General features: G+C 39.9%; 1 protein-coding gene across 5 annotated transcripts in view; it reads right to left on the bottom strand.

The window, feature by feature from the left end:
- ANKRD46 (ankyrin repeat domain 46) overlaps nucleotides 9953-12408 on the bottom strand; it is a 16573-nt gene continuing 14117 nt past the window's right edge. For all 5 annotated transcript variants that reach the window (XM_021385998.1, XM_021385999.1, XM_021386001.1 and 2 more), the window contains exon 6: nucleotides 9953-11973. In XM_021385998.1, the coding sequence (XP_021241673.1) occupies nucleotides 11757-11973 (217 nt within the window). In that variant the 3' untranslated portion in view covers nucleotides 9953-11756. The remainder of the gene's footprint in view (nucleotides 11974-12408) is intronic.

Raw genomic sequence — 12408 nt, forward strand, 5'->3', positions numbered from 1 at the left:
CAACTAATAAGGGATCAGTAAGTCCTCTTTTCAGCTTTTATTTATTTATTTTTCTCTTCAAAAAAGACAGTGAAGCTAACAAAAATTATACTGGACCAAAAGCAAAGCAAAATGGCTGTTGCAGACTGTTAATACATCACACAGCATTCACATAAAGAACAGGGAATTTCCACCTGGGAAATTCCCTCAAACTCTATGTTTATCCTCATGAAAGATGAGAGAGCAGCCAAGTAAGGGAATGCAAAGTATACGGCTGCTCTACAAGAAGACAAACCTTGGATTGCAGAGAGAGAAAGCTTTCTAAAATCCAAATGATTTTTATTCTTAAATTTAACAATCAAGAAGCAACAAATAACTTAGATGTCAGTGTGGCCAGTGGGGGCTAAGACATAAACACCCAACAAGAGTTGTCCAGGTTGCTCATATTCAACCTTCCCACAAGCCAGTGCAATAAAATCTGTGGTAAAGGACATTTGATAAACCTCAGCACAAAACAAAACAGAAACAACCAAGCTTACACAGGAGCTCTAAGACTGCCTGACTTACACTTCTGCTAGCTCTGAGAACACTGTTCAGCCTGGCTGATTCTGTGGCAGACACGTCTCTCCAGTCATGCATGAAAAGCCCCACCAAAACCAAGGCAAAGTCTCTAGGCAGCTGTTTGCAAAGCAGCTCTGCCTTTTGTTCCCACACCCCAAAACCATGCACAGTGGTGGTACAAACAATCACAGACTGTTCGCTTTTAGTTGAAAGGAATGTTCTTTCAGTTAGGATAAACTTCTTAGTCAGTCATGTCAAATCATAAATATCAATAATTTTGCCACCAAACAATGAGAAATTTCCCAGCTTCAAGTAAAGCCTCATGAAGTCCTACTTGCAATCAGTACCTTCTGTTCCCTTCACTTGTCCTCCCTCTTGTCTCTGAGTTGTTGTAAGACTTGGAAATGCTAGGGTAAAGAAAGAAGCTCCCTTTTAAAAATTCATGTTACTCTGTGGAAGTGAGAATAACCATGGGATTGGAGCACTCTGAGAAAAGCAGCTCCACAAGTAGTCCAAGCCATGGCTCGAGAGCACCCCCCTAGCTTCATGCCCACACATATGCAATGTCTCGCCAGACTTCTGAGACTGGATGCTGGATTTAGGATCCGGCCATCAAGTGCTGTCATTAAATGATGTGCTAAGAATGGAGAAATGTCACTGAAGACTTTCCAAAGCTCTGATCCCATAGCTCATACGTCCTGCTGCTGCCAGACTTGTTTCCAGAATGAAAACTGATTCCCTGCTCAACAGGGAAGTGAGATCCCTTACATCCACCAGAAAGAAAAAAGGGAAATGCCTTGGTCACAACCCCTCCTCCTACTCTGCCTACTCTGAAGCCAAGCCAGAGGCACTGACCTCAAGAATGGGTTTCTTAAAGACTTCAAGAAACACCAGATACCTGGTTCAGCTTCTGTATTTTAGTCTTCTTCATTTCCATTACATCTACCTGAAAACAGGCAGGTCTTCTATACTTGGCTGTGATTCTGAATCTAAATCATCTCTGGACATCATCTGTTCTTGCCCTCAGCCACCATAACCAGTGGGGTTTCACGCACTGGTGCAAGAGTATCACTCGATGATAGAAGATCAGAGCTTTTGTCTGCAATCCATGCATGCCTAGGAGTGCTAAGGAAATAACAGGAAACAACAATGAGCTTAATAAATGACATATTAAGGAATAAATATTCCTATGTCATTAGATCATACTTAGCATGTATTCGGTTCAAGTAATACAATTACTCTGAGTAAATGATGGTAAAAGCCTATGAGCTACCAGTGTTGCAGCTTAATACATATTAATGACAACATCTCTCTGAAGATTTATTCATCGTTCTGATTTTACTGGTGGGGAAGCAGAGGTTAAATAAGTTTTCTAAGGCTACACAACAAGTAAGTGCTTGGATTTATAACTCCCAAATCTGCCTTCTGCTCCATCCAGCAGGCCATGCTGACTCACTGTGGAATGCATATCTCCACCAAACTTCTAAGGGAAAGAGGAATCCAAAGAACAAAAGGTACAGATAAATCACTAATTCTAAGAAATAAATGTTTTCTGCCACTCAAAAAACATGACCCATATTCTGTTTAACTTGTCACACTCACCAGCGCGTTGGCCAGAAATAGGAGCACCAGAATAACACAAGGGAGATTGCTCTGACAGCATTTTTAGCAAAACTGCAAGTCAGACACAACAGCCTTATAGTATGAGATTTCCATAACAAAGAAAATTGTTTAAAATTCAGAGAATCCAGAACTGTTCCCTTTCACTCAGATCCTAGCATCCCCAGTACTGTAAGAAAGCAGCACTGATACTGTTACTCCACCTTCCCGAAGACTATCTCTATACTACAGCTCCATAATACATACAGCTGCTCCTCAGTGATGGACCTATTTGTACATGCTGGCACATCAAAAGTAACAAATTTGTTTTAGGTAGATGAACAATTTAAATATTAACTTGTCCTGAAGATGAAATGTTTTAGGAAACCTAAGAAAATTAAATGGAACAACAGTTTCAAAAACCTTTTAAGTTAGACATTAACCAAGACGAGTGTGAGAGAAAATGCTGATCATGTGACAATACTATAACCAGACAACCTGGCATCTGGCTCTGTAGTGGGAATAAAGAGTTCATTTCCATTCTGTAAAGAGTTTCCATCCATAAAAAGTCCATTTCCTTTTCTAGGCAAGCAGAAAGGAAATGCCTGACCTGACACAGCGCTCTCAGTAACCAGAATGGATGTGCAGAGGCCGCAACGCACAGAGAAGCTGAAGCTGCGAGCTGCCTGTTCCTCGTTCCCTGCTCTGGCTGTGTCTAATTTACACTTGCATAACTAAAGCCATGGGATAAATCCCAACCAGGGATTGCTGGCAGATTCAAATGTAAGTACTGACAGCAATCGCTCTTGTGCACTGAGAGAAACGGAGATTCAAATGACAAAAATTACCAGCAAGCAAAGCCCAGAAAGTAGAGAATAAAGAACTGAAGAACCTTATTTGAACTTGTCTTTGGGTAAAGTAAAGCAGCTGAAAGGGCTCCTGATCCACTACCCGAATGTAAAAAATAGACAGGGAAATCACATATTCTGATACTTAATTTAGAACCTGACATTCTAAACTTACTCTGTGTGTCAAGTCAGAACCAGACACTACTTCTGCCACACATTAGCATTTCAGAAACACAGCCTTCTGAGCCCCAGTACAAATAAACATCTTAAATGATGTTACAAATAACTTTCAAAATAAAAGTCTTATCATTTCAGTTTCTTATCATTGTTCGTTTTAGCCAAGAGAAAAAGCTCCAGTTCTTCTATGCTTCTTGTTACAAAACTGGGAATGTTTTGCTCATTTCAAGAGCTCCAGTAAGATGACACTCAGATATCTATGTTTGGAAGAATGAAAATGAAAACATTTTCCGCTGAAACTGTTCTTGCCTGGAGTGCATCCATGTCTGCCTAGCTTTCCTCAGAAACATCTGCAATTTCTAAGGAAGCTGCTAAGCTCTCTCTGTAAATCTTCCCACTTACTCTTTTTGACTTTCAGCATTCTTCCGTCAAACGCCACAAAGTTCCCTCAAACCTCAGATCCAAATTCTTCGTTGCCTACAAAAAAATCTAAAACCAACAGATTGACCAAAAAAACCTACCTAACAGGGCAAGTTGCTCTCATAACATTTTTCACGAAGAAAACATACTCTATTTTGTGCACTAGTGGCTCCCACATATGGTTTGTGACCCCAAGCCGGTTATGCAGAGACAACAGACCACACAGCACAGACTTCAGCTCCTCTCATCCCTACTGCTTCACCGGGTGTGCATCCTTATCTCCTTGCGAGGGCATTGCTGAAAAGGACAAAACATAACCTATGATAAAACAGCAATTGTTCTGCCCACTTACCAACACTTGCCAGTAACTAGGAACCACACAGGACCCGTCTCTTAAGATCTGTTTTGGCCTCAGGAGACTAACTCTGTCCTACGTCAAAAGCCTTGTAATGGAAGGGGAACATCTCCAATGCTGTATGGAAGGCTATTGCAGTGTCTTCAACCTGCCTAGCATAAGCCTACATGGAGCCATAGTCAGAAGAGGGGTGGTAAACCTAAGGCATGCCTGTGTGCTGTTCTTAGGACCTCTGCTGCTGCTGTCAGATAAAAGCGTTCAGAAGCTACACAGTGTGACATGGAGCAGGGGCTGGTCTGACTTGTACCACTAGAAGAGCCTTGTAGGTGGTGTACAAACTCCTCAGATCCACCGACCTAAACCAGGCCCCGTTTGTCCACAGGTCAGAATTTAGACATTTTCTGATGAAAGCTGAGCACAGAATAGTAGAATCATTTAGGTTGGAAAAGACCTTCAGGATTATCAAGTCCAACCATCAACCCTACCAAGAAGTTTAATGTCTTCTGTGTTTATTGTTGGTATCTATACTCGTAAGAGAAATGCGTGAAGATACTCATCTTCATCTAGATCTCTCCCTCTTAAAATTATTAAATCATGAGCAAGTTAGTAAACTTTTGGAGAACGTTTTTTAATAACACAGAACATCTTGATTTTAAAGGAACATGGATCGAGTCCAGCTTCTGGCTCCACACAGGACCACTTGAAATTCAAACCCTGTGTCTGAGAGCATTGTCCAAATGTTTCTTGAGCTCTGCCCCGAGGAACCTGTTCCAGTTGCAACACATGACTTAGTTTGATTTAGTGAAGGTACCAGAAGAATCAAGTACATAATTAGGGAAAGGAAGTAAAACTGAAAACAAGGTTTGCTTCTTGTATCATTACTGCAAGAGAGCACAAATTAGAAAGATGAGTACTGCTGCTAGCAGTGAACTGGAACCAGTTCACAAGACACTCTTCAAAATATGAAATGTTTCATCCCATAGAGCTTCCAGCACAGACTAGACGAGGCAAATGGAGAGCACTGGTAGTGTACAGTAGTTCAGATAAGATAGAAAACATGCAGTAAGCAATGGAAGAAATGCGCTTTATGAAGAGAATTCCTGGCACATAAGAAATAGGGTGGTCTTGATGAAACAATGGGGAGAATCAGAACTGGGATGAATGCAGTAGCAGTGTATCTTTCTGATGGGGCTGGCTGGCACAGCTCCTGAGTCACGTCCCTCGTGCCAGATGCGTGCGAGCACTGCTGCAAGGGGCAGGGAAGCACATGAGGAACAAAGCAGGAGAAGACTGGGTGCAGACAGGAGACAAAGGCTGTGGCCTAATACCCTGATTTTAGTTGAGACTTAAAAACTGGCTTGCTGGTAAATTATTTTTCTGGCTTTAAAATTCATGGGTGGGAATAATTTCTTCCTAACTGCTCTACTGAAACATAGTTTGTTGCCTGGAAGAAGAAAAAAGCTTTCAAAACTTTACACCTCTAAGCTGCAGGACGTACATAAAGGCCAAGATCTTCTATGAAGATATTCATCCTTCTGGCAGAGTGACTCAAATGCCCAGCATGGGATTCCTAGGGTCCTGAAAGCCCCAGAATACAAGGAATAGACACCCCTCTAGCTTTATTGCCAGATCTGCTTTCATATTCAAACTGTTTGCTCCATCTGCAAGGCATTCTGGAGGAGCAGGTAAAATCAACGCCAATAGTTCCCTTAACCATTATTGCATTTCACATAAAAACTGGACAAGGTGACAGAGTCCTTAACTAAACAAACTGTACCACACTAGCAAGTCAGTCACTTTGTAAATCTAAAACTCTGTAACTCTATAGCTCTAAAACACAAAGAGAACTGACTAGCATTGTGAAAGTGATGAATTTACTTACTGTCAAAACAAAGGAGCTTGGTCAATGAGAAGCACCCCTTGGTGAGGCAGGTAACAGGACCCATGTTTCCTAAATCTGGACATGGAGACCAAGAAAATAGGTCAGTAAGGCAGTACAATGAATAAAAACAGAGCTGATGGCAGATTAAATAGCAATCTGATGAGAAATGACAAAAACCAGAATTCCTTACATTAGACTTACCCCAAACTGATCTCACTGGAGGCCTTGCTTGCTATTCCTAAATCTACTTTTGGCACAGGAGTGGAGAAGTATAGGCACACACATGCTCATTATCTGAGTACATTTGCAGGCTACAATTCTAATAAACATTAGATTAAAAAAAAAGTTCCTTGAACTTTGAAACAAAGAATAAAGCTTGGACTTCTACTATAATTAACAATTTTGAAAACAGCCTTCGGTTCAAGCCCCACATTAGCCACTGGTGTTCATCAACTGACAGAGGGATTGAAACCAGTACCATAAATGGGAAAACCACCAGTTCTGTACAAACATGTCTGGCAGGGTTGAACTGTCCTCAAACAAGCTGACAAAGTCTTTAGTAAGATACTACTTTGGTAAGATACTCCTTTATCCTTTATGCCCACTTCAGAAACTGTCCTTGCCAGCTTAAATCTATGGATGTCCACCTACTTCATTTTCTGACTGGAAATATCTCTACAAAACCAAACCAGGCCAGGCATTTAACCTGCAAAGAGACAATAACAACATGGGGAAAAGCACGCAGCACTTCACAAATCCTAAGAGAAATCAGCTATCTTGATTAACTAGTTTCGTTTCAATGTGCACACTTCGTTAAACCAGTACAACCTCTAAACATCACTGCCCTCACACCACTGCAAGGCTACATCATCTTTTCTACTGCCAGAGGATATAACGTTACCTGAACAAATCCTCATACTGGGGAAGTGGCTTAATGAGGAATTCATATTCTACAGTTCAGAATAAATTAACTGTGATTTTCTTCTTGCTTTGCATTAAGAGAATGTTATCTATTCTTCTTTGTTTGGCAAAAGAAAATGAGATATTTTTGCATATATTTGATCCTTCATCTGCGTTCCTGCCTTCTGATATTTAGGTAAACATAATTTAATACAGCAGAAATATTTCATGTTTTGCAAAGAGATTCTGTTCATATTTGGTAAAACTACCTCCGATAAACTAAGCGCAGAAGGATTCTTCTGTAAGAGGAACCAGTATGCCTTGCACATGAGCAGCTGTTATTGCAGGCACACATTCAAATACGCTGTTGCCTGAAATAGCAGCGTTACAGACACTGAAAGTCAAGAAGGGCCAGCTCAGGTTGCACCCCTATGAAACGGCGCAACTGCAAGCGGGTGAAATCCTTCTCCCTGCTCAGAGGTTGCTACTGCTCACTACTCACACTTCTTACAGATGCTGGGATTTGCCTCTGAGCAGTGATTCATAAAGGCATCACACTGCTCTGCCTCCCTGCTGCTGCCTCGCCTCACTGCATTCATTTCCCTCCTATTTTCTGCAAACCATGCCACCAACAAATTCTGTTCCAAATTTCTCCTCATTATTTCTTATCCAGAAGGTAGCTTAAAATCCCAAACAGACAGAATATGTCGCTGGGGGTCACAGTAGAGACTTCTTCATAAGTTGACTTCAGCAGAAATTCTCATTTGTTGCTTTTTAGTTACGGCAGTTTCCAATAGATTTCCCATTACTTGTCAGTAATGGAAACTAGCAATTTTGTGTCACCACAGTCATTGGGAAATACTGCCTGTTTAATGACTTACAACCAACGAATACCAATGGCAGAGAGACTTTTTCAGGGTTCTGCAGGCAAGCTGCTTCAGCTGCAACATCAGAGTACAAATTGTGCCTTGCTAAGAGCACAGACTACGCCAGTCAATCTGAGACTTAGAGTTTTCATCTCACATTTCTGTGGCAGCGTGACCCTGGGAACACTTCACTCCCCAGTAACAAATAGTGAAGAAGTACCAATCACTTGCATTTGTTTCCTAATACTGTGTATTTCAAAAGTGTCCTTCCTTTGAAGTACCTGTAAGAGCACTACAAAAGATGGCAGACAACAATAATTCAGCTGAAATACTTAGATATGTTGAAGACAACACAGGCATCATGCCACCTGCAAGTGCACGTGCAGAATTATCTCTACTGTCTCCAGAAATGAATTTTATATAAATAGAGATTTGAGATTTACGATTCACGGGTATTTCAGCACTTACCATGTTTACAGAGAACTGAGTTAGGAAACTCTGCAATGACGTCTGAATTCTTCTAGAAAGCCCCAACATCGGAGATGAGAAACGCAGTAACAACTGGCAACAAGTTCTGTAACGTTGTGGATCGCTTATGAAATGTCACAAAGCATATCCCAAGTAATCACTCAATCAAGATGAATGTCGAAATGGAAGAACACAGAACAACAGAAAAGTGTTCCGACATAATTCTCAGATTAAGACTGATTTTAATCACCAGTTCAAATACGAATCAAGTGATAATTTAGCAAAGAACTGGCTTCAGAAACAGGAACAACTTCAGAAACTGCTGGCTGCAGAAACTAATTAACTCATGTCACCTGACAAAGAAGTCAACTTCAGGTAGCATAAGGCAACTCCACCTAAGGAAATCCAATCACAGCCTTTAAGATGTTCAGCTGTACTTAATTTCAAGGTTAATGTTAGAAGGGATGTTTATTTTAAATATATGTTAGACTTGTACATTTTGAATACAAGAAACAGTATTACTTTTTTTTTAGTTTGAAGGAGATTTTACACTTGCAATCTCTAAAGTTGTATTGTAGAATTTCTGAACAAATTACTTCATTTGCATTACTCTAACACCTACCTAACTACGCTATCAGATGAGTTCATAATTTTTTATTTATTCAAGAGATGAAAAGCAGCCAGAGTGATTAGTTGACCCATGCAAAAAATCTGTCTCCAGATCAATCACAGCGCCTAGGTCTTCTGTTTCAATACTTTCACATGAAACCATGTTCTTTCTCTCCCAGGAGCTTTTTGTGATGATACACTTCACAGTGCCAGACCATGTCTAGTAATGAAATATGTGTTATATTGCTGTAGCCGAGAACAATACCACCCAAGACAGTCACACAACAGATCATCCCCTTCTACAAAGCTAAGTATCAATATGAGTAAAAATAGAAGCCCCTAAAGACAAAAATGACGTGATGGTATGTGAGGGATGAAGTAAGACGTCATCTTTCTACGGTATAAATGCAAGCACAGGGACAGTCCTCTGCAGAGTAGCCTACATGCCACCGTTTTATGCTCCAGTCTGCTTTATCTTGTTCACCAAGTTGTCCTATGACACTGGAAAAAAAATCCCCTCCTCACTCCATGATTGTTTTCTCTCTCACTTCCTTCTTTTTAGGCAGAACAAGCTCAAGACAAGAATCTGTCCTGGATCTGGCAAGGGCCCAGCAAAATGGAGTCCACAGATCAAGATATCTAGATATAATAATAAATAATAAAAGAAATCTTACTGATCTACAGACAACCTAAACTGAGATTCATGTCATTATGCTGCAATAGGAAACTTGCTATGACAACAGCTTCAAGAGGAAGTAGGTTAAAGTCCTCTTTCTGTTCCTCCAAGAAAGAGGGACTGTATTCCTTGAAACCTAGTGTTTAGAAAGCGAATTCATTCTTTAGAATCAATCTTTGAACAGGAAGTTGCTAACGTTATAGACAAAATAAAAGGTACAGATGTCCTCTGTTAATTACAGAAGTGCGTACAGAGCAAACTTCTCTTTCAGTCAGAGGTCTGTTATGTCGGTATTCCAGACAGTTGCAGTCGCTACACTCAAAACTTGCTTTTCTTGGTTGTATTTTGTACCCCCTCATAGGTAGCCTGAAATCTTGAAGGGCCTTTAGATGACTTATTCAATACCTGAAATCTTAGGTAAGAAACAGCATGACGTAAAAACAACACTGAAAATAAAGCAGACAAATCTAAAGAAACTGTGTTCTAAAACCTAATTTAAGCCACTAGCATGGCTTCCATTTCTCAGGAACAGAATCAATGCAAAACAAAAAACCCTCAGTAAAACAGGATCACATCATTACCACTACACAAATGCAATAATAAACCAAAACATATTTACAACATATATTTATTTGTGGCGTTAATCCATACTGAGAATACAATTACAAACGATGCGGGAGTATATATTGAAAGACAGTATTCGAGATACACTGTACCATTAACAGAAATGTAGTAATCCAGAAAAGTAACTGTGATTTAGATATCATTTTACATTTCTCTGTTCATTAACAGATGCACTGTAATTGAAATAGCCAGACAATGAGAATGCTGTTTTGTTGTTGGCAGTTTCCTTTTGTTGTAAGGTTTTCCTTTTTGTGGTTTTGCAACTGCTGGGAAAGTATTGTTTCATTAACCTCTGGCTTAAGAAATGAGATCAAGACGCAATTTAGAATGGGCCCCATCTTAGTGAAGCCCATGTCACACACCAAAACAAAGACAATAATCCTCTTCACTCAAACCCATAAACAAGAAAGGAGAACATACATGGTAGCAGAACATCTAAGTACTTCTAGCAATACTTACTGCAATTTATAATCTTATAAATGTTTGATGTTATTTAGCAACAATTCTGGAGTGGTTAAGTAAAAAAAAAAAATCCATTAGGTTTCGAGGTTTTGAATGCAACTAAGGGAGTTGCATATCTAATCAGCTTGGAAGGAGAAAATCTGCTTTCTTTGAAAACCTACAACTACTGTGTTGTATCATCCTGGCCTTCTGAAAAGACTATGTAACTGATTCATATCCCTGGGTTATTTACAAACAAAGGACTTCACAGCTTACGTACAGAATGGAACAGGATTTCATTTCATACCATATTCCTAAACAGTAACATTTTAACTATTTTCATTCCACATGCTCAGAAAATACTTCATAAGCCTCTAAGTACAGTCTGAAAACAACTGAAATAGAAAGTAATTCTAGGAAGGAATTCTAGTCAATCAAGTCCGTTCCACAAACATGAAAATGATACAATTGTACGGTTCCATGTGGTCCTTGTGGAGGAAAAGAAGTTATCCTTTATGACACGTTTCACAGAGACGATGGCCTAACAGAACTGGTATATACCAAGCAGAACACCTACATCACTTTTAATCCGCCCTTACAAAGAAAGGTTTGCTTAGTAACATTTCGGCACAAAGGCAAATTCCTCACCCTACAGGCCGAACAATTTTACTTCTGAAGTACTACAAAGGCTTTGTTCTACAAAATTCACTTCAAGCAGATATTAACATAAAATTCATCCGGGAAAGAAACACCGTATTAACCTAACAAATAAAGGAGCGATCTATACAGTGAAGACGTAGTAAGACTGGCACTGTTTCTAGTCTTTTTTAAACTAGCAGATGAGAAACTATGGGGAGGCACTAAAAGAACTATGAACATAGAGCTCAGTACTGTGTATATATCAGAATGCATTATGTTATTCAGATTTGTAGAGGACTTTTTAAAAACTTTTTTCTTTCAACTGAAGCACACAATGTTATGCAACAATAGATTTACCTCTCCTCATATGGAATACATATCAACTTTGGTTGTGTACTAGGTTACACATGTCATGCTCAAGAATGTTGTATTCATTATGAAAGACCTTTTCTGATCACAATATTTTATCAACAGAGAGGATCATCTCCACGTCTTGCTTCCAAGTTGAGATAAAAGAGAGGTAGCTTAGGAATGCTTTAGAATTTAGTGTTTCACTTGAAATGAATTAATCTCTCTTTCAGAGGGGTTAATAGTAGGTATAAAAAGCAAACAGTATGTACAGCTGCCACTGTCTGCACCGAGAGAAAAATTATAAGAAGCTCAAAATAAGATTACAACATGGAAAAGCATAGCACACTTCTTTCCGCTTGCTTCAGTGCACCAGCTCGGGCTGATTTTCTACAAAAGGAAGCACCCCGCTAACATAGTATGCTATTCCAAGAGAGAGAAGAGCAATGACAATGATCAGGAGCAGCACTCTCCAGAAGCCCAGGTCTTCCACAAACTCTTGCCACGTCGTGCGGAAACTGGAAAGAACTCCTTCCCCTTGCTGTAGGTTTGGATTAAGGAGAGAATGGCTTTCCATAGCACTACAAAGGATTATAGTTAAAAATAAATCAGAGGAAAAGAACGCACCTTTAAGTAAGACAGTAATCCTACTCGGAGCAACCAAAACATTCTAAATTAAAAACTAAAGCCACCTGCAGATTTACAGCATCGCCCCTGCTAAATCAAGACAAAGCAGATCAGGAACTCCTAACTCTAAACTTAAGGCAAGTGAAAGGATGTTTTATTAACCAGGGTAAAGAGAGCGGTACTTCTGTCTGTACGGCTGCGCTGAGTTGGCAGGCATGCCACCTAAGAAGCCTCCGAAAGTCAATGCTCGTAATTCCCACTAAGCACGGCTTTGTGAGTTTAATGGAGCAGAAGGTAAAACCTCAAGGGGCACAGCTCTTGTTAATAGAACAAGAAATTACAATTTAAAAGCACATTCTGCCGAATGAAATGGCGACCTTAACCAAGAT

Source organism: Numida meleagris, chromosome 2, assembly GCF_002078875.1.
Source record: "Numida meleagris isolate 19003 breed g44 Domestic line chromosome 2, NumMel1.0, whole genome shotgun sequence".
Classification (NCBI taxonomy): domain Eukaryota; kingdom Metazoa; phylum Chordata; class Aves; order Galliformes; family Numididae; genus Numida; species Numida meleagris.